The 23,275-nt window shown below is 36.1% G+C and overlaps 2 protein-coding genes across 13 annotated transcripts in view; one reads left to right on the forward strand and one right to left on the reverse strand.

Annotated features, from left to right (window-relative positions):
• Positions 1–4,373: 4,373 nt before the first annotated feature.
• On the forward strand, positions 4,374–13,537 carry LOC108722476 (uncharacterized). 3 transcript variants are annotated; one of them, XM_018447619.1, is made up of 6 exons: positions 4,374–6,509; positions 6,759–6,779; positions 11,559–11,683; positions 11,915–12,163; positions 12,630–12,866; positions 13,319–13,537. In XM_018447619.1, the coding sequence occupies exons 1-6, from the start codon at positions 4,975–4,977 to the stop codon at positions 13,411–13,413; spliced, it is 2,262 nt and encodes a 753-aa protein (XP_018303121.1). In that variant the 5' UTR covers positions 4,374–4,974; the 3' UTR covers positions 13,414–13,537. The 3 variants fall into 3 exon arrangements, with proteins under 3 accessions (XP_018303121.1, XP_018303123.1, XP_018303122.1); XM_018447621.1 differs by having other exon boundaries at positions 12,630–12,862; positions 13,319–13,380; XM_018447620.1 differs by lacking the exon at positions 6,759–6,779.
• Positions 13,538–14,768: 1,231 nt separating this feature from the next.
• Positions 14,769–23,275, reverse strand: part of LOC108722474 (NAD kinase) — a 28,191-nt gene continuing 19,684 nt past the window's right edge. For 6 of the 10 annotated variants that reach the window (XM_018447610.1, XM_018447611.1, XM_018447615.1 and 3 more), the window contains 6 exons: positions 19,145–19,274; positions 18,249–18,374; positions 17,807–17,978; positions 17,376–17,728; positions 16,393–16,475; positions 14,769–15,417 (listed from right to left, as the gene is read on the reverse strand). In XM_018447610.1, the coding sequence (XP_018303112.1) occupies positions 15,225–15,417; positions 16,393–16,475; positions 17,376–17,728; positions 17,807–17,978; positions 18,249–18,374; positions 19,145–19,274 (1,057 nt within the window). In that variant the 3' untranslated portion in view covers positions 14,769–15,224. Of the gene's footprint in view, positions 15,418–16,249; positions 16,333–16,392; positions 16,476–17,375; positions 17,729–17,806; positions 17,979–18,248; positions 18,375–19,144; positions 19,275–22,342; positions 22,377–23,275 lie in introns of those variants that run through there. The other 4 variants (XM_018447618.1, XM_018447609.1, XM_018447616.1 and 1 more) reach the window with 4 other exon arrangements.

Raw genomic sequence — 23,275 nt, forward strand, 5'->3', positions numbered from 1 at the left:
TCGTGCCGCGCGCTGATCCGATCGGCCAGGGCAGCGTCGGTGGAATTCTTTCTTTTTTTTTTTTTTATTTACAATTCCGATCGGAGGAAACGGGCATAAGGCGGAATAATTTGGCGCGCGTGGGCAGAGCGTCTTAAATTCTCATTCGAACGTCCCTCGTCTCGGGGGAAGAAGCAGAAGGAGAAGGCCCAGAGGAAAGAAGACTCTGTCATTAGGGAAGGCGTATCTCGGATGCACCGCGCTACGCCACCGCGCGATTCGACTCAACGCCAGGTGAGACGATGTTCTCCGAGAAACCAGAAGCCCGATGTTTACACGCGGATTTTTCTGCCGCGATGAGCAACAGCTCTCTCCACGATGTTGTCTGCGTCGCCATCAAACGGCCGACGTTCCTCGCATGTTATCCATTCCCCCGGGCTATGAAAATAATTCCAAGAAACACTGTCGGACATATTATACCGGTTGTTATGATCGAGTCCCATCGTGATTGCGAAAAATCCACCGGTGCATTCGTCTTTGATCTTTCCTTTTTTTTTCTTCCCTTTCTTTTACGAGGATTTTATAAGGACCCATCGGTATTGATAGACGCATCGTGCTCGAATTAATTTGAAACGACATTCAAACAATCCGGTTTAAATAGTTGAAACTCTTCCGTCATTCTCGAATTAATCAACGTGTCAGGTCAAAAATAATCTTCGACGATAAATAGTAGAAGGATTTCTTTACTGCGGCTCCGCAGCCTGCCTGATCGACGCATTGCGTGATGCATCGAGCGGAGGGACTCTCATTCGGACGTTTCTCCGTAACCATCCCCCATGGGCCAACAGGAGGCGGAGGGAACGCGTTACCGACAAGGACGACAAACGACGGATATTACCAGTGTGCGAAACAACAATTTGACTTGGCGAGGCGAGGCACCGCGCATTATTTATTTTGGTACGTCTAGACGCCAGATTGTCTGTCCGCGCGCATGTCCGATCCGCGACGGAGAATTTCGGTGGTGACGTCAGCCGTTGCATCGCCGTCGCCACCGCGCCCGCTCTCTCGCACACGCGAGATCAAATTGCATCGTGCGTCTCTCCTTCGCTCACCCTATAACCCTCCGACGGACATGTCGTACGCAGTTAAGCCCGCGTGTCTGCACGCCCGCGCGTGATCGCACGTGAGTACTTTATGTACCCGACGTGTCTTCCGAGGGCCGGTTTCACTAACGTCGCGTAACTTTAACCTTAGCTTAACTCATCCTTTGTCTCTTTCTAAGGAGGACAGAAGCGAGAAAATAACGGTGGCTTTACCCGATTCACTCAGTTCCCACTTGAGACTAGAGCCAGAAATAGCTAGGTTTCACTAGCATCGGTTAATTTTGACCGCTGATTCGCGGTTTCTAGTCCTAGTTCTAGTTACAAAACGTGGTAAAGACTGAGATTAGTGAAATATTGAATTTTCATTGATTAATATGCTACAGAATTTTAATATCGTTCCCCCTTAATTCAAAAGTGACACGTACAATTTAAAAAAATTAAGTTTTTAAAAAAGGGAGAAAATTGTGTTTTTTAACTTAAAAAATTATTGACTAATCAAATAATATTGATAAAAAGAATATACTTTCATAGAAATATGATCAAATGTTACTTTTATCATTTTTGTTTTACAATCCTTGAAAACCCACCCTTTTCGAGTTGTGACGACTTAGATGTCTTATAAAAATGTAATAAATCTGAATGATTTATAAACAATGACATAACTTAGAAACACATCAATAGTTCATATTTTTGATTAGCTAAAATGACTAAATTTAAAATAAAATAACTTTTTCTTTAAACTTTGATCATAAAAAAAATTGTCTTAATTCTAAACGTTCTCTGCAATCTATTTTTTCCGCGTGTAAAAAACTTTCCTTTTTATTTATGATACAAAAAAATGATCACAAAAACGATATAACTCAAAATGTATCATTCTTATAGAAGATATTATGATCTCTTTGAAAATCTTAAGAACGGAATGTGAAATAGAGTTAATTTACTTTTGAGATAGAGTAATTTTTTATACCTAATTCATTTATGATAAAATAACTCGAAAATTATATTTTTTTAAATTGTATATTCGCTTTTGAAGTGAGGGAATGATATCGTTAATTTCTTCAATGTAATAAAATTTAATATAAATTTTAAATCTTGTATTAAAATAAAATAGGATTATTAATTGATCACATCCCTCGATGAGAATAAATTTGTTCGAATTGTTCGACAGTTACAATTTAAAAGAACGAAAAGAAGCATTTTGAAGTTTATAGACGATTTTAGGAAAAATACATTCGATCTGCAGAAGTCACACGAGCGCTCACACGTATATAATTTAAGTGCGTATTATGAGGTATGAGAAACGGGTGTGTGTCCGAGACAGCGTAATGCACTTCCTTCGGCACACGTGCTCCTCCGCACATTGACTAGCCCAGTTTGAACAGGGATGAATAAGTAGTTACGTCGTCAGTCTCTATTTATCGATTTGTTTATGGCAGTCATTTTATTTTTTCTCTTCCTAAAAAGTGAATATGCATTACGTTACATTTTATAATATCATACATGGAAAGGACGATTTTGCTGCAAGATCGAAAAGAGCTGAAAATAATTTTGTTGGACCGTCAAAATAATTATGTGTTGGAAAGTCAAACTGATCCCCAAATAGGATGACCGGTCTCTTCGTAAAAATAGGTTACCGATGACATTGTTTTCATTTAAATACTGTTTCAATGTATTAAAGATAAATCTGTAGTCGATTTGAAAATGCACGAATAGTTTCTTCTTCTTTCAGTATAAATCTGGGTTCATTGAATTTAAATCTCGATCCTCACGCCTTAATTTAATTCTTTATTAAATTGCTGAGGCTTAACTTTGAGGCATTGTAATAATTAAAGACAATCAAAGTTTGCGAATTTCCGTGGAGATTTCCTCACGTGGAAGTAAATTGAATATGTCACGGCCGCCGCCTCTTTTTTTTCTCTTTTTTTTTTACTCGGCGTACGTTGCCACGCATCGTATTTTCACGCACGCACGCGGAGGCTGCATTTATTAAAAGCGATACATTATGATTCAAAGATTATATCTTTCGATTCGTCTAGACGGCGGAGAGGGAGGCACCCTATAAAGTCGCACGTAGTTGCCCCTGAAACAACCATCCGAATACGACGAGCCTCCTTGTACATTTCTTTGGTGTATAAAGCCTCGTGCACTCCCGTCCATACATCGTTATACCTGCTACTCCTTTTTTTCCGTCACTTCCCTCGCATTTCGTCGCAACGTTCCCTGAAGCCGTTCAATCAGAGGAACTCTATCTTGCCAAACAACCGAGACTTCGTGGAAACAGACAAAGAGGAAGAAGAAACTCTTTTCTCTTTCCGTTCTCTTCGCGCTAATCGAAATATATGAGGGCGACGGTGCCCTGGCTAAAAAGGGTTTCGATCGAGTTATCGCACGGTAGGAGATCGAGATCGATTTTTTTGGTAGCGAAAGCCCGGCGCGCGCGTATAGCATCATTTGCGGTCGCGGTGAAAGGAGGAAAAAAATTTAACAATGTTCACCTGCAACACAGAGCCACGTTATACATAGAAGATATACATACGTCAGTATACAGATTTATGAGTGAGAATTTGCCACGTGAGTATTTGCATGATCGAGGTATCGACGATCCGCAAGACGATTTGCGAAATTTGAAATGATCAGTACAGATATCGCAGATAAGTGACGGAGGAAAAGAAGATCAGGACAATCGGAAATTTGGTCAAGGGACCAATTCGATTTAAATCTCTGGTAATCATCAACGGGAGGCAGATTCGCGCCGAGGTGGAAGAATACAAAAAAGTGTACGAAAAAGAAAAGGAAACGGTGGCGAAGAAGGGGACAGAAGAAGAAAGAGGTAAAACGTCGCGAGGAGAGAAAAGGCTGTCCTCCGCGGGATTTCGGTGCGCGAGGAAAAGGGGTTACCCGGGTTTGAACGAGTGGAGGAGAAAGAGTCGAGCCGACGTGAGAGGCAACGGTGGTGGAGAGAGAGAAAGAGGCCGAGAGGGAGAAAGAAAGAGAGGGATAGAAGGGGGAGGAGAGGGAAGAAAAAAGGAGTCATCGTAGTAACACACCGGCGCGTCTCCTCTCGCGGCTTCGTGGTTGTCTCGGAATTAGTGAGTAGACAGAATTATGTCTGTGAGCTGGCCAGCACGGCTCAGTTGAGACTTACTGCTCAGAGCGTGCACACGCATACTACGAATCCTTCCTACTTACGCACCTCGCGCCTTCCTCGTGCGATTAGAACTTAGTCCGCGACTGCCGGCAGACCAATCACGGTCCATTTTGCTAACGCGCCTCCGTACGAAACGGTGTCATCTTCTTCTTCATGTGTTGGACGTGCTTGCGGAGTTCCCTCGTTTGAAGAAGCGTCGGGCAGCTAAGTGACGGAATAGCACGGTGGAGCACTAGAAGCCACCCGTAACGGTGACGTCTGCAAGTCCTGAAGAAGTTTCGACGAAGCTTCGAAGAACCAGAAGATATGTGAGACACTTCCTTAATTATCCTTCTTGTCGCCTTCCTCCGTGATTCTGCGAGGTGAGCGAGATACAAATCAGAAATAGAGACTGATATAACGCGATATCGAATTATTCGTCAATGGACTTTGGGGATTTAATAGTAAGAAGTTCGACGAAAAATTCTCTCTTAGACGCAAAGTCGGTTACTTTCTCCTGGTAATTTGAAGATTATTTGTAGACTGCAGCTGTCAAGCACAACTTACGAAATTTTCAAGGCTTGACACTTTTTTCAGTGAATCATCCACCCAGGTTTAAAATTATTCTTGGAGAGCGCTTCAAGCTATTCCATTTCTCACAAGACTATTCAATATTTGGAACACGAGTGCTTTAATCGTTGCTGCGGTTGAATATTATTTGAGTGCATTAAACTTCACGGTGAATTTTCCATCACTTGCGACAAAATGGGCAAATCCTTCGTACTTCTTTTATTGATAGCCATCACGACCAACGCGTGGTCTCATCGTCATCATCATCATCATCACCATCATGAATATTATCCAGAACACAGAAAAGAGAATAGTCATATAAATTTTGCCGAACAAAAACCTAATTTCAAAAATGAAGAAACCGCAGATACTGCACAATCAGAATCACTGAAAAAAAATGAAAAATACTCAGAAGTCTTAGATAGCAAGGGAATTCCTTTCAGTGCGCGAAGATTAGAGAAAATGTTGGAGAAGGCACTTCTGAAGATAATCACAGGTGATCTCGGCGCAGCAGAGATGCTTCTGTTGAAGAGCTTGAATTACACGCCGGAAGAAGTGCTGGCGATTCGCGAGCGGGAACTCGATAAGCGAAGGGATGAAGAATTGAGAAAAGTAGAAGAATCCGATGGAAAAAAGTATTACGATGAGAATCTATATAGAGACAAGGTAAAGCATTGGAATTATAATTCTATGGAACTTGAGCCATCTTCTCGTAACGATCCCGACATGGATGTATCGAGGAATGAAAGGAAGAGGAACCGATATAAGGGGAAAGCTTCTTACGACAAAGACTTTGACTTTGACGCTTATAATCGTCAAGCGGTAATCGATTACGAAAACTTGGCTTCCAAACTCGAGTTGCAGCAGCAATCGTGGTCGGAACCTGCGAGTTTCGATTATGAAGACGAGTCGAGGAGCTCCGAGGAGCAGAACCCGTCGCAGAACATTCATCAGAACTTCGACCGAGCCATGGAGCCCCACGTGATCTTCAAGATCCCTTACGACGATTCTGAGTTCGATTCCAGCTCCGGATCCGATGAAAAATCGAAATTTATAGACGGAGACGCCCTGGTTTTGTCGAAGGGTCTGAAACATCGCATTCCTTCGACCTTGAGACACACCACTGCGAGGAATGTTGCAAACTCCTTTCACGCTTCGTCATTGTCTACTTCTTCTTCTTCTTCGTCTGCCTCTTCTGCGGCTACCGGGCACACTCCACTTCCCATAGTATACCAGCTGCGGAATTTTAAAGGCGTCAGGCCAGATTACCCGAAGAATCAACCTTCCTTCAGCACGACAGAGTTTCCGGAGTCTATTATCGCGAGCACTATTATTACGAATGTTACGTCTAATGCGACTTCGAGCGTGACAGATGACTCCGCCAGTTCAGCGAACGACAATAAATTGTCTGTCAAAGACGCGGACAATGTGACCAACAGAAAAATCAGCGAGTACGAGGGGCTAGAATGGGTTGGAGACGATGTTTATAAGGTGATACCGGCATTCGCGGACTCGCTGGGTTACGACAACACCGATGAGAGCGGGACCTCCGACTACGAGGAGCAAAATCTAGGTCCCTTCCAAGAGGGAAACGAAACTGATACTCTGGAGTATCAGAATGATACTCCGGATCCGGTAAAGCTTTTCATAGCCAATACTAATGTCTCCGTTGAGAACGCATCGCAGACCAATCTGACTGCCAATCAACAACTATCGCGCACAAATCGGGAGTAAGTTCAAATAGAGTTCAAAAAGAGCACTTTTTAATAGTATGAGGAAAGGTGAAAGTAATTTAATATTACTACCTATAATGATCGTCTCAGAAAAATAGTCCTGATCTCATTTTATTTAAAATCTATTTTACTTTTCCTCGTACTGAATCCTAATTGCGTCACAAATTTATTAAATGTTGTTTATCACACACTTCGCTTAGCGTACGCATATCTAGTATTACAAAATATGCTTCTTATATCTTTTAGAGAAAATGTAACTTCAAGCAGGTAAGCCTCCCTAGAGGCCTTTATTATTCGGTAAGGCATTCCGGTAAGGTGTGCCGTGTACTTTTCTTCATCACTTTATTTTCAAGCGAACTTTTTTAACAAATCGCTTAGCTCGCACTTTATTTCTGTTCTCGTGTCGTGCATGAAATGTGTTTATATTGCAAATGCTTTTATAGCGAAATTAATGTGGAATTGCAATCGCATGATTTTCGAGATGCATTTTGCTCTCCTCTCTCTTTATTGATTTTAGTTAATGTTTATATTACGTTGTATTAAGTTTTTTGCTTTCGTTCTTTTAAATTAATTTTTTACTTTTATTTTCATTATTTTTGTTAGAGAGTTTTTCGTTAACTTTATTTTAAATTTGATCCTTAATACTCCATATATTCTTTCTTGTTATGTATTATTTTCAGTGCTTGAGAGGATGCAATTTTAGAGTACTTAATAAATATGATCTCCCTCTCTCCCTCTCTTTCTTTCTCTCTTTTTCTCTTTCACTTTTCCTCTCTTTTTCTCTTTTTATCGCGAATTTATATTTTGCCAGCAATATATGATACTTTAATAAACACATTTAAAATCTATATAATTTTTTTCTTTCATATCTACTTATCTATGATATTCTCCCTGTGTATTCCAAGAGTTTCATGAATCATCAAAAAAAGATTGCATTATGTGTTATTTACAAAAGCTGTGCAAAACAATTTCTGTAATTTTTAATTCTTCGTTACACGCGCCATGCTCATTTTTACATCGTAGTAAATATATGATGTTTCTTTTCTTTTGCTATTGAAATCTTCTAATCTGAAACGAGAATTTGACGTATGCAATAAACAAATTTTCCACAATTTGAACTTGTTGATGAAAGATATCGATTAATCGTTTTTTTTTTTACACGGCTTATTCATTTGCGCGTGCATGCGCAAGCATCTTGGAAATTGGAGGATTCGACGCTTAACGTATAACAGGCAAATCCGCCGACGTCGGTCGACGACGGTCGGCATCAGCGTTCTCAGCGAAACGTTGCCCTCGTCACGTAAAAATATCTCGATGAACCGATAAAAGTATCGCGTCGAAGAGAGCAAAGAAAAACTTACAAGTGGAGCAGGAAAATTGCGCGTTTGTAATCCTTCCAGCAAGCTAAGCAATAATTCTTGATCTCGAGTAATTTTGTTTTATTGCATCAACCATTATTGCACAAAATATCTAGAAAAATTTTCATCTTAATTTTAACGTCCGAATAAATTTAATAATACCTGCGAGTACCTTCCTATTACAGCATCGTAAAGTCGAAACTATTATAGTTAAATACAGTGATTGAATATGGCGATGATTAACGCGCCAATCAAACATAATATATTACGGTTTTCGCACGGGTGAAATAAGATTGTTTCTCATAAAGAGATAACGTCCGAAGGTGCAATAAAGTTTGCGCGAGGGACAGGTTTAGGATAGTGTTCTCAGCCAGGAAGGATACGCGGTGGAAATTCCGCTGCGGTCTCTAGCTGTGTTTTTAAATCGCCCTCTCCCGTTTCCCCACGACTGCTCGCAGCCCCACTCGTGCGGGTGTGCGCGGGCGTTTCTTTTATTTTATTAAGTCTAGACGCGTAAATGCATTCGTGCCGGCACTGGCGTAGCCCGTCTCGAGAGTTCTCCGAGAGCGCGTGCTGTTGCCGATGCATTCGTGCATCGCTCGCACGGTCGTGCGCGCGGTTGCATCGAGGATCCGCCGGCTATTATCCTCGAAGCTTTCACACACCGTCTTCATTTCGAGTTCATCCACTTCACTTCAATTTATCCTACACATTCGTCTTTCCAAGGGAACCTGTCTACGATTTATTCCTGCCTACGTTTTTTTAAATAGCCATTAAAAAATTTAGTTCTAATTGTTTTGTGATTATTAACTTTTTTTAACGTCGAGTGTTTGGCTCAAACAGTAATAGAGATATAGGGGGGGGGGGGAGGGATATTCACGTTCTGGATGGACTCTTTCGCAGCGGGGACGCGGTACGAGAAGCGCGCGACGAATGTCGCTCGTACAATTCGAGCCCGAGACACCGAGACGTCGAGTTGAGCACCCCCGTAATCGCCGGGTGTCTAGTCGGGCTGCAGTTAGAACTCTCTTACGAGGTTACGTAACACATTTCAATTTAATGCGTTGACCTTGTCTATGCGTCTCTCTTCCTATGTCGACGGAGACGGAGCGACGGTGCGCGCGACGGAGAGAGAGGAGGAAGTTTTCGCCGGTGATCCCCCTCGGTCCTCTCCGTTCTCTCCGCTCTACCTCTCGCCCTGCATTCCGCCGCCGCCGTCGCACCGCCAGACGGTGCAATGTGCATTTTTACGGACGGCCCAATCAGGCCGCCGCGCCGGTTACGCATCGTCGGCCTATCGCGTCTCGAGGAACCGTTTCTTTGCTATTTTTCCTCACCGTTTCTTTTTTTCCCCTCTCTTTAGCCCTTCTATTTTTTTCCCCTTTTTCTTTTAAGCTGCAACTAATGTCCCGGACCAGGCATTAAAATTTTCACCGACGTGCCCTGACAGCTTTCTCTCTCTCTCTCTCTCTCTCTCTCTCTCTCTCTCTCTCTCTCTCCTTCTTTCTCTTTCTTTCTCCCTGTTTTCCCTATCTAATCTTCAACGCTAATGGCCGACACGGCGATTCCCGGCTGTGCTCCAGTGAATTTCATTATCGCGACACCCGGTCCACGAGGCGAGCAAGGAGGATCCACCACGCGGCACCGCCGCGCCGGTTCTCATGATGCAACGGCCTCCAGACTCTCCAGGTCCTTCCCTTTCCCAGACGGCGGACAGACGTGGCATGTACGCAACGAGCCGGCGCGAAACGCGTGACTTGGCCGCAGCTAGATTAACGAGCATGCCTAGAATCGAACGCGAAGGCTCGGCCGCAGCCGAGATTTCGGAGAAGAGCGCCGTAACTTCTCCGCTGTCTCGCAAGAAAACAGGATCTATTTTCTAGGCGACTCGATAAGATTAAATTAAGATGAAAAATGGATATGTATTTTGCCTTTTTTAATTGTCATTTTTGGGTTCTTCGAAAAAAATGCAGCGTTCGAATCTTCATGACAGCTCATTTATCTTTTCCTTTCGGAGAAATGGAGGAAGTTGAAAAAGATTTGTAGAATTTATGGACTACGAAAAAAATTTTTTTGCATCTTGTGTTTCCTCTATTTCTCTTTTATTGTGTTCGAGTTTATTTATTAGATTCACTTTCTTTGTTTTATTTTACTTTTTTTATTTTCTCCTGCTATCTTTTAACTCTTTCTTCTCTTCTGCGTATTTTTTTCCCTTTCTTCTCTTTTCCGTTATTCAGGAAAGTACATCTTTTCTGACATTAAAAAACCAATGAGGTCATTGATGTGGAAGATGCACACTTCCCGAATGGGCGTTTCGAACACGGCAGTCTTTTTTGATCATGTTAGAGAAATGACGCCCATCCTTTTCTCCTTTCGCCTCATTGTTCTTCTTTTCTATTCCACAAGTCGTTACTTAATGACTTAAAAATTTATTATGCAATCCTGTGCGGTGTCTCGGTCGCCGTCGTCTTTCGAAACTGTCGACAACCGTCTGCTTGTGATGAAAGTCTCGGAGGCCGTGGCGTGCAAATAAACAAGTTCTCGTCCCAGTACCGACGAAAATCATGGGACCGCAATTTTATTTGTTGTAAACGTGAAATCTAAAAATTACAATAGCACCGAATAGAGGCGGCGGATGCAATGGGTCACGTTGTGCTACGTCGCATCAGAGAAAAAGAGTGAAATTCGAGTCACGCGAACGCGAACAACTGACGTTCAGTGCCGAAGAAAAAGTTTCTGTAGGCCGAGCGATGCAAATGAGTCTGGTCGAGACGTCTTGAGAATGAACTTAAGATTCGAGACGCGGCCTTAAGAAATTAAGGTTCCGCCGAGAGACCAGACGGAAAGTCGAGGTGATTGGGGTGCCGGTGTATCCGCCGACTGTCTAGCCGCTGTCTGCAACGTGTAATAAATGCCTCCGAGCCGTACCGTGCCTCTGTAGGTCACTGACCATCGTCCATTGGCCCGTGTCGGCACCCGGAAGAGTTCGCCGGGAACTTGGAGGTGAAAATTCTCAAGCCGACAGACGCGCCGCCGCACTAGATTCATGAAGCGAAATGATCTTTTCTAGATCGCGAAATCTAATTCTTCTTAAATACAAATACAAAATTTTTCGAAAACGCCAATAAAATGTGTCCAAAAACATTTTAATAGTTTACAATTTTAGGGTATTTTTTAAATGTTCCTCTGCAATGTTTATTTAAATATTTCTAGGGTCTTGGGTTTTTTAAGGTTGAGCAAATTATTCCGTCTCTCTTGAAAAAGCTTGCCACTTACTTTAAATTTTATTGCTTTACAGAGAGAAAGAACAACCTTCTTCTTCTTTTTCTTCTCTTCTTTTACTTCTTCTTCTTCTTCTTCTTCTTCTTCTTCTTCTTCTTCTTCTTCTTCTTCTTTGTAAAGTAATCTCTTTGTAAAGCATCAATTATATAAACGACCTTCTGAAACTTCTAAATATTTCGGCTCAACCTCTCGCATTTTATTATCTTTTTAAAATAATCTTATCGTTATTCTTATCTTTTTTGAAAAATTTTTTGCATGAGATTGATATAATAAAGATTTTCTATTAACGTTTTGAAGCTTTAAAATTGATGTGCTTTCATATCATTAAAGATTTAAAAAAGCTTGGTGTGATATGTCATATTTAAGTATTCCGTGCAGCTTAATAAACTTTGGTCTATCTGTGCAGTCAGAGCCAGAAGAAGGCGATCGAAGACATTAAATCGAGAATTCTTGCGATAACTGGGAGATTCAATCTTAGCACCAACACCAATCAGGTTCAACGCGAGAGACTTGCTATGTTTTCGCCTGTTTGTGAGTAATTTAATCATTTATTCTTTTCTGACGTTTTAAAAAAAAAAGTCTGCGTTCGCGCGAGAAGCACGCTATTAGCGGTACTGTATTATTCTATTCTTACTTTATGTCTAATGAATGATGATGATAGAATGACTCAATAGCGCTGATAGCGCGTTCTCCGAATGCAATCATGCATTCAACTTATCAAGGATGTTGCTTATTAGACCGAATGCTCGATTTGTTATATAGGTCACATACCTCGAAACACGGATTCTGAAGCATGGACGGATCCATTTTTGATGAACATGCACTTTCAATTAAATCTTACTTCCGACGATTACGTTGTCGCTGCAAGATTGCGACTTCACGTATTTCCGCAAAAAAACGTCACGACTTCCGACTATCGGCTCTCGAACCCCTTTGACGAGGAAGAAGATGACGAGAAGAAAATCAGGGTGTCCGTTTACTACTATACCAAATCGCTGAAGAAGCATCGATGTAAGTATTTAATCGTTTAATACATGGGCGTAGCTAAGATTTTGTTTAGAGGGGCGGGGCAAATTAGAGTAAAGACTTTTGAACGTGGCGCAAGAAAGGGGATAATCGAGTTAGTGTGGACTATTGAACTTGTTTTATATTATTATTTTTAATTTACTTTATTCTCCCTTAAAATTGTAAACTGGTTCTTCCAGAACTGGAAAAATTTAAATTTATAATATTATAAGTTGCCTTGGATTTTCAAAAAATCTTTCTATAATTTTCACCTTCAATTCTTTTTTCTTTTTCAAAATTAATTTCTTGTGAATATTCATTAAGCATAGTCTGTTTAAACGGTTTTAATTTTGTTCTTTTTTAAGATTTGGGGGCGTAGCCCCCTGCCCTCTCTGGCCACGCCCATGATTCAACAAATTGCTAAATTTATCTATGAATATTTAAAGAATTTAGAGAATTGCTATTTCTGTAGCAAAGAAACGACTGATGGACTCTGTCGTGACGCCTCTGAATGCCGAAGGCGCTCATCTGGCGTTGGATGTCAGGCAAGGCCTGAGATTCTGGAGACCGAGTCCGCGAAATCCACATGGCAACGGTAACAATCACGGTTTGGTGGTTCAGATAGAGGATCAGGATGGCCGGCCGCTAAAACCGGCTCTGTACATCCAACAATCGTCCTGCGTGGACCACGATTTCGATGAGAAGGCATGTGAGTGTGTGGTCTAACAATACTAACTTCCGTTTGAGTCTTGGATTGAGCCTTGGCATATTTTTGCGTGAGACTAAACAACGCGTGTAGTAACACTTGAAACAAAAGTGAATTAATAATGCAATGTGTGTTGAAATTGAAATTATCATAATCATAAATTATTGATATCAGTTTGAATGGCGAATAGAGATTTTAAAATTATTTTTCGTTGATTGCACATCTGACCAAAATGCATTTAAATTATTTATGATTTAGTAGTTTAATTGATAATTAATGACTTAGTAATTTAATCAAGAGGAAAATGGAAAATAAATTCTGAAATCGCAAAAATTCATATTTTTATAAATTTTAAATATGTGTGTGCGTGTGTGTGTCTTTTAATTAATCTATTTTTTAATCTCGATAATTTTGAATCCTTATTATTAAATATTTTCTTTCTTTTTTCTCTACAGACCAACGCATACCTGCACTTTTCGTCCGAGCCTGCCATCGTTATGTTCGCATCGTAGATGACGAAAAAGTCACGTATGTAAATTGTAGGCATTGATGACAAAATTTACTTGACCAGAAAGCGAAAAAATTTATTTCAAAATAAAGAGGATCGACTTAAACTATATTATGTTATCATCATTATCTAGAAATACTTGCCATTAAAGAAAATTTGCACTTTTATTGTATAAACTCAGAGTCGTATAGAGAAATATCCATCTAGAAATATTATATAAGAGTGAATCCTAAGTACTGGATCTTAAATTAAGAAATTTCACTTCAAACGTTTAAAAAATTTAATGATTGAATCATAGATTAACAAACATATAAATGTAGAAACCGAACTTAAGTGAAAGGTCTGTTTTAAGCATTGCTTTAACAAGAAACGTAAGTTTTCACGGATTGCTTATCTTTTTCAATTGTTCAACGTTTGTTTGAAAAAAATGCAAGTTTGGCTTTAAATAAATAATAATAGTTTAATTGTAAAAAATTGATATAGTTTGTAAGAGTTCTTTATATAGACTGTTTACTATTAACTTAAAGAAGAATTATTTAAATATAGTAAGATATACATATATATATAAAATATATATAGAGTTAATAATAATTCTTGTATCTCTTAAAGTAAACTAGTTTCTTTTTAAGCTTATTATAATGTACATATAATTAAGTGTAAAGTAGCGTATCCATGACTTATGCATTCGCCAACGTGTCAACATGCTCATGACTGATATAGCCAAATGTAAAAGTTTAGGTTCATATATCTATTTATATTAAATATAGTTAGATGGATTAAGGGATCTTTTCTCCGAGTCTTTAGTTAGATAAATTCATGGAGAGTTTCTCTGTGAAAACGTTGCAAATTTCTAGGAAAGTCCTTTCTTGTCTTTGAAATTGCTGCGATTTCTTTTACGATACTTACAGTGTATGTGACAAAAGAAGCGTTTAATGTTTAATGCCTTCTGCGCGCGGTGTATATAATGTATATTTCCATAACATGTTGCAGATGAATAAATTCATTTGTAGTAAGACATATATCACATTAATTTATACTCTCTTTGTCCAAATATAATAAGGTTCAATAAATGCGGTAACCTCTCCCCTTTTTTTTACAATTTTTGTGGAATTTTTATGATTCTGGAATTATTAAAAAAAACATAATAGTACATATTGTACAAAACATATTTTATTAAAAAGTTTTGTTTTATAGGAAAATTCATCATTCGCAACAAATCGATTTATATCATATCGATTATCATTATAATCAGTAAATAAAAAAGCAAGAATATAGTCATTCGTATATAAATCATATCAATTTAAAGAACGCTAGAAAATAAAAGTATTTGTACAAATAATATGATATCGATAAGGTACAAAAGATTCTTAGATATTCAATTAAATCGATGGGTCATTTTACAGACCAAAACGCAATTATGAATAAATACATTGTATGCGAGCGAGTTCAAATTATTAATAGTACATAATTTCTTCACGATAATAATCAATCGAATTAAACAATATTTCGCTGTTAACATGTATTCTTTCCAAATGCACTTTATTATTAAGAATTAAGATTCATCATGATCCAAGCTCATTTTTCTAATCTAATTACGTAATCTTCATCTCCAGCTGTAGATCTTACATACAGATGTTTCTTAGATGACAATCTCATAGATCATATCTGTATTAACAATCAATCAATTTTTTATTAGCTTCCTTACACTTAACAAGATTTCGTTAGAAAAGTTTTAATCGATGAAGGCGACATTAATTAGAAAAGTCGAGTAACCAATTTTATTCCGATTTTCAGCGGAGTTATATTTGGCCAAATATTGTCGATTTTGACTATGTATGAACATTCTCCTTAACCTAACTATCTCGATCGAGAGAATCTAGGGTATCGTTGCTCGATGAATGCGCGAGATCACTTAGCTCGTCCAAATGCTTCTGCCGCTTTCTGACATTCCAGTGAAGGCATTCAGCTAAGGAATCGAACCAGTCGGTGATTTGGTCGGCTGCGCAAATGCTAGGCACCGGGTATATAGAGGTGGTCACCTTCAAACTGAAAAATTATGCGATTTTTTCTAATTAATCAATTTGATAAAATTAAACGAATCTAATCTAAAGTTAATATGATTGAAAGTTTACTTTGCAGCAAAATAAATTGTTACAAATAAAATTTATTTAAGTTACTTCTTTATTATTTGTGGTTATTTGCAGAAAAAGTGTTTTTATAAGAAAATGATTCATATATTTGTTAAAAATAGTGCATTCTTATGTGAGAGAAAATATTTATATCTCGGTGATTTTATTATGATAAGCGAAAGCCTTTGATTTAATGTTTATGCATAAAACGTTTACGTAAGTATGAATAATAAATTATTAAGTACCGTCACCTTGCAGTACAGCTAACGTCTCCAGAAAGGTATTTTAATATAAAATATTGACAGAAAAAGGAAAATTAAGCAAAGAATAACTAAGCATGTAGCAGAAAATTTTTAAATATAATTTACAAAAATAGGAACCATAAATTTTCGTCGGATTAATATAAAGTGAAAAGAAATGGGAAACGTCCGACAATGTGAAATGAAAAAAAATGAAAAGAATACCGACTGAAATAAGTTCATTTGTCATTCAAATTACAAGTTAAATTTTGTAATAAATATTTAGCCAAGCTTGTAGCTCCTCATTTTTTACTTAAATATGGATTCGATTTGAAACAAGCTTATTGGAAGGAGATATTTTATGCGTCGTGACTTACAGAATTTATGAATATAATTTTGAAAAAAAAGTATAAATTACGGAACGTACAGGAACGTATCGTTTAATCCAACGAGACATAAATATAGAAAGAAAAGCGGTACGGAGCTCTTTTCTACGAAAGCAGGACAAACCTGTCGCCGACACGCAGCTCTTGCTGATTGCGGCCATCGAACGAGACGTAAGCTGTACTGCGAGCATTGCTGTTTGCCATTATCTGAAATAATTGTAGAAAAAACAAACGATTAGACGGAGTTGCCGAGCGTTTCGGTTTTACCTGTCACCGTGGAAGAGTTCCTGTCTATTTCTACCGTCGAAGGACACCCACGAGGTATTTCTGCTGTCGGGTGAAACCGAGATCTGCGGTGGAAAGCAAGATGCTCATGTTAATTGCTGTTGATTACAGCGGTACCACTGCGGTTCGTTTAACTCGAAATAATGCGTTAATTCTTAGACCTTTTTCTGAAGTCTGTTGCTTAATAAGTCTTTTTACAAATTCCATTATTATCATTCTGGGATGACGTATAAGAAACAATTTAATATAAATATAAATTTTAAATTCGAATAAACTAAATTTAATTTAATATAAATTTCAAATTGGAATAAATTAACATATTTAAAATAATTCTAATATTTACGAAAAATTAACAAAAGAATTTCTTACTACGGAAATGATCTTTCTTTAGTCATAACAGGTTCTTTGGTGGTTCTTTGGTGAGAAGAAATAAGTTATTTCCAATAAGTTCTGATACTTTGAAAACTTTTGAGTGAAAACTTCAAGGTAGCATTTAGCCTAAGGATGTGCTGTGACATCTGGATATATTGAAAAATTTCTTTCTTTTGAATAATTAGTATGAGCCATATTTCAGCACAAAGAAAGAACCGATTCAAATGAAACTAATTCTGGTACCTATTATAAATCTTAAAAATAATGAATAAGACTTAATTCTATTGTTATCAATAAGTGAAAATGTTATAAAAACTCTTAAGTGAAAACTCTCTCTCTCTCTCTCTCTCTCTCTCTCTTTGAGGTGGGGGTCATAGATTTCATCACTACAAAAAACTCAAAACCGACTCAAGTGATTCCAGTATCTATACTATAAATCCCGAAAGAATTGAATAAGACGATTTTATTTTCATGAATAAAGTTAAAAGGTGTTTGTTTCGAAGTTTTTAAGAAATTTTTAATCCGCCACCATAAATGTGTAAAACGTTCCATTAGCGCGTTTCTTCGGCTTTTTTAAAAGATTAAAGAACTACCTTGAGCTCGACCCCCGCAGGTACGACAATCGGCCTGAAGGACAGAGAGTGAGGGCAGATCGGTGTGATCATTATAGCAGGAACTGAAGGATGAATCATGCTGGCTCCAGCAGCAACTGCATAAGCGGTCGACCCGGTCGGCGTACTCACAATCAAGCCATCACCTTGGACGCTTGTCACGTGTTTGCCGTCAATGAATAGGTCGATATTTGAAAGGTAAGGTGAGGGCCCTCGATCTACTACAACTTCATTCAATACCAAGAGATTCGTTGGTGGTTCAGTCAACTGACTGTCTTCATTCTTGCGTATAATTATGCACCTCAGACGACTCCTTAAAGTTAAAGCTGCGTTACCTAGAACCGAAAACAAGATACAATGTAAATTTGGTGATTAAGAAAAAGAAAAAAACGTGAAATAAATTAATAACTAACCTTCAAGAACATTGGTCACTTGTTCCTGAAAATTATCAAATTCGAAGGGTGTGAGAAATCCTAAGGAACCAAGGTGAAATGCCATTACAGGTGGCACTGACTGTTGGAACAGCAAACTGGCATAAAGCAGTGTGCCGTCGCCTCCCAAGCAGACGATAAAATCAATTTTATCCTGAAAACAGAAAGCAATGCACTCCATTTAAAAGAAGTAAAAAAACAGTAATTAAAAATTAATAAAAATTTTATCGTTTATTAACCTTTACTTTGTACAATATTGTTTATTTTTATCGTACAGTAACTAACTAAATCCGATGTAAATATAAATTAATTTTTAGAGCAATTACTACTTAAGAGCAATATTACGAAAAGTTGTATAATAAACACACAGATTATAATTTTTGTTATAAATATATATTTCAAAATAAGCGAAGATTATCATTACCTGCAAGTCATCTGTGCCGTCCCTAAAAGTTTGTAATCTATCGCGAACACTTTGAAATCTAGGATCTCTGGCCAGGGCTGGGTCTTCCAGAACAGAAGCTTCCACAAATACAACCATTCGTTTTGCCTGCATTAAAGAAAAATCAAATGAAATTCATAATTGCAACCATTTACTTTTTCCATGTTAAATTCTAAATATCATAAATAATAGCTATAAGTCAAATATGTTGTATATATATTGCAGAATTTCGGCATTATATCTTTACTACTTGGCAGAATAAATACAAAATACGTGCAAAATTATTAAGTGAGGGTAAGAATGCACCATTTACGTAAATTATTCGTTAATTACACGCATCAGGCAACTCTGACGCATCACAATTACTGTATGCGAAAAAAAGAAATTTAAAAAAAATGAATGTACTTTACAATAAACGTTCGCTTTTTATTTATTCACTATGATATCTAAACCTCAAGTTTTAGAAACAAAATATTCAAACATTAAAAACATATGTTTACTTACTTTTGTTATATACTATACATGTATATGTAAACTAATTACTTTAATGACTATTTTATATCGTAGATAATTATAATATAGTATCATATCAGATTATATCTTCTATATTTTGTCAATATATTCTACATGTAAGAATTGAATACATTCTACATGTAAGAATAAAATACAACTATATAATATAAAATTAATATATAATATAAAATTAATATATTAAGAATACGTAGCGAAAGTATGAATTGGAAATTATGATAGTATTTCATGCAAATAAAGTGCAAATATGCTGCTGACATCAGTTTGTGAGCCCGTTAATTAACCTTTCGAGATAGGCATATCAATCGCAGTCTTCCGATATATTAAATGATCATATTAACGTTTACCTCTATCAACCATGTGACCAACTGAACAAACGGTAGCAGGACTGACGAATCACGGACCTTCTTGATAACCAGAACAGAGAGAGGTGGTTTGTACCACGTCAACCTCTGAGAGGCTGGATCCTGAATAGTCCTGAAATGAGCAAGCAAAAGTATTACGATTTTTATATATTTTCTTCTAATTTATGATAATTATCAGCTGAACTGAATTGCTGTCTCACGTTTCTTATATCAGAGTTATGTTTTATAGAGTATTTTATAAAAACATATTTATCGTAGACTGAGGTCGTGGGTTCAAATAAAATTGAATTATACTTTACGCAAGTGTGATCGGAAGAATTAGGCTTCGTATAATTATACGCTAGCTGTCGTTGTGTACTGTACGAACATTAAGAAACAATCGAAGCAAAAAGACAAAGGCAACAACTGATGAAATGTAAAAAAGTGTTGACCCCGATGAATTTCATTTACTGTTTATAAGTATTAAAGTGATTACATTATTATATTGCACCGAAGTTTGTGCGTAATCTATAAAGACGTACATTTTTTGCATCCGCAGTCAAATAAAAAATTTGTAAAATTCGTAGTAAATAATGATTAAATTGTCTCGAAAGGAAATTTGAAACAGTGAAATAACAAAAATTGCGAAACTATATATTTTTTCTCCAAATATTTGCAAAGATCGGCCAGATATAAATGGAAATTTCAAGTGACATTTAAAATATCGTAATTTTTTATATGATAAACGGTTAGAAATAAACAATTCTGTCAATGAAAAGTAAATAAATCTGCAGTAATTTGTTTGGTGATGTCAAATATAATATGATGACTTTATCGTGAATATTATGCACTGATTAATTATAAATAACAATAATTTCCTGTAGATTTTAGAGGCTTAAATAAACTTTGATAAATTTATTAGAGAGAGCAAAAATAAAACTGATTTTAGTTCTAATAATATGTTGTGTACAAAATTTACCGCAGAAACAATACTAGCAATTAAAAAGCCTATAACGCAAGAATTAAGGAACATATTAATAATATAAAATTTGTATCATCATGATTTTCGATTATCATTTCTATTATTCGGAATATACAATTTTAGAACTTAATCACTTTTTTAATTGAAAGAATATTAAAATATTGGATTCCGAATCTAATCATAATAAAAAATTGATCTTTGAGATGCTACATATAAAAGAATAATGAAATAGAATTCCTTAAAAAATATTGAATTTCTTAACGACTCTTATTATTGTTTACTTGATATGCTTCCTAATAATGATTTTTAAAAATTGATACTCTCTTATAATAATTTGTTGATATACGGTTATATGATAGTTCGTTTCATGATTGTCTTCATTTGATTGTCATTACTCTTATCAGCATGGAATCTTATAAAAATCTTATTAGACATATTAATTTTTTACACACTGTGTCCTCTTGTAACAATTAAGTAAGTGTTTTCAGACATTATTTTCTTTGATAATTTAATAACGCAACTTTATTTCTTTTTCAAAAAATAACATCATCGATATCATCTACATTATCGTTACTGATACACGCCTTTTTTTTTATACCATTTAGACTTCATCGTCATAAAATTTCTTACTAAAAAGCATAATTAAATATATGACAAGTTATTTTTTGTACATTATATTATTAGGTTCTTCCTGGAGAGAAAAGAAAGAATGATTAATTGGTTAACTGGCAAAAATTTAGCCCAAAAGAATAAGCCTCATGTCTCAGGTAACTGTGTGATGCCTTTCTTTCAAAGAATCTTAAAAGAAATTTTTCAAAGAGAGAAATAAATAGAGATGATTCAACACAAAGCAAAATATATTTGCAGGAAGAGAAAATCTTTTTTCTGTCTATAACGGTAACATCATTACATTTTTACAATAACGTTAACCAATTTAGCTGTTACTTTTATCGTTACCTTAATCCCTTATTATTTTTATGTACATTTTGTATTATTTGTCTAGAAATTGGCTAGAAATATTTTATTTAAATAAAAATTTTTTAACATTGAAAAATATTTTGTACTTTATATCTTATTGTTGGATTTCATTCCGATAGTCACTGTCTATATATGTAACTTTTAATTTCCAACTATAGATGTAGTTTCGTAATGCTAATATTTATTATCATTTAAATTATTTATTATATACTGCATATTTGTATAGATATGGTTGAAGATGACTGTTGTGAGTATAATTGTCGAAATGTTCCGTTCGTTATATTTGATAATTTATGTTAATAAAATGTTTCAATTTATTTAATTATTGGTTCGTTAATTTGACTTTTCTTGATATTTATATTTTAGTACATATTCTTGATATTTATATTATATTTTAGTACCAATAATTTCCATTTTTTTCCTGCCAATTCAAATTAACTCGCATGTGTTTTTTCGTGCACTGATTCGAATCGCATCTTTAATTTTTCCCGAATATTATACACGTGTTCGATTAGTAAAACTATATGTAATTACAATTTAGTTATTAATGTTAATATGTCGTCCCAATTCTAAATATTTGTCAGATAATCTTAAAATATATTTTTACGTCAGAGTCAAGTAGGGAATCGATAACTTGTCCGACTGCTAAACTTCATGAGATTGAAATAAAGCGGGCTATAATATTTCATTATGTTGTTAATGTTTAATAGATAATTTTTAAATATTTTTTAAGAAAAAGTAGAGAAAAAAAATAGAATACACATTGTTAAAGAATTAAATTTGCATCAATTTTGTGTGTTAAATAACATTTGAAAGGATTAAAAATGACTCCAATTATATGTAATAATTTGTGACATCATGTGTAATTATATATAATTTGATGCAAGTTATGCATATTATACATAATTGTACATAATTTATACACAAATTTAATGCAAGTTATTAATTTGAAAAAAAAAAAAACGAGTTAAGCTTACAGCGAGTTCACCATATTAACAAAAATTTCGGAATAATTAGGATAATTCATGTTCACACAAACTTAACACTAGTAATATGTATATACGACTTTCTCTTTTTCATAAAAGAACTTCAATTCACGTTCACTGAGCAATTTATCACTGAATTAACATAATCCTTTGAAACTATCAATCGACGTTTAAGGAAGTACGATCTTGTGTGTGCCACGAGATTGTAAACAGTCAACTATCATCTAAAAAGAATCGTGCGCCTCGACAACCTACCTCGATGTTCCAACCATGATATGGTACTGGCTACTGGTTGACGAACGCGCGCTTACTGACTCAAGTAAAAGATAGACATTTAAACGGAAACGCGCACGCGCCTACTCGTCGTATACAGGCGCGGGAAATCACGCAGCGACATCTGATTTATTATATATACAAAACGTGTTTTTTCAAGCTCTAGCAGAAGATTATCATATTCATGATGAAGTGTCCATTATTAATTTTTTCCAAAATTTTGATTTATAGATATTTATCAAGCGAAATAAATCAGTTATAAACAAATAAATATGAAATTCTTATATACATGTATATAAACGCATACACACGTATATATAATACATAATAGAATTTTCTGTTTCACAAAATTATATGCATTCAAAAAAAATATTTTTTAGGAAATTATTCAAAAATAAATTAACATAAGGATTGTAACATAAAATAATACAAAAATAGAATGCATAAATTTCGTTCAAAGAAGCGTGCTATCATTACGTTATTACGTCGTTTTGTATTTATTTTATATGTAATAGATGATAAAAATAGAATGTGTGTGTGTGTGTGTGTGTGTGTGTGTGTGCGCGCGCGCGCGCGCGCGCGCGCGAGAGAGAGAGAGAGAGAGAGAGAGAGAGAGAGAGAGACTGATAACGCGCTTTCCGAACGTAGTCTAATGTATTCTATTCTTATATATATATTATTTTATACTATAATCCTGGTTAAATTTATTTTGTTCATAATCACCTAAAAGTATATTAATTACTTAAAAAGAGTTCTAAGATACACGCATATAATTTTAACATAAAAATTAACTAGCAGACAAAAACAAATAGTTACGTTTAAAATGCTCTCTCAGTATATAGAATCACGCTTAGTCATCATACCTTGCAAAAAGAAACGCAAATAAGTTTCGTCGGTCGTTTCTAGTATGTTTGA

This window comes from Mycetomoellerius zeteki, unplaced genomic scaffold (genome assembly GCF_001594055.1).
Source record: "Mycetomoellerius zeteki isolate Tzet28-1 unplaced genomic scaffold, Tzet1.0 scaffold204, whole genome shotgun sequence".
Taxonomy (NCBI): Eukaryota; Metazoa; Arthropoda; class Insecta; order Hymenoptera; family Formicidae; genus Mycetomoellerius; species Mycetomoellerius zeteki.

Bases quoted from the DNA above. Each gene is read 5' to 3' on its own strand.
- LOC108722476 (XM_018447619.1), top strand. From the start codon at position 4,975: ATGGGCAAATCCTTCGTACTTCTTTTATTGATAGCCATCACGACCAAC. The intron at 6,780-11,558 runs GTAAGCCTCCCT...CTATCTGTGCAG, and splicing joins GAAAATGTAACTTCAAGCAG to TCAGAGCCAGAAGAAGGCGA. The intron at 12,164-12,629 runs GTAAGTATTTAA...CTATTTCTGTAG, and splicing joins ATCGCTGAAGAAGCATCGAT to CAAAGAAACGACTGATGGAC.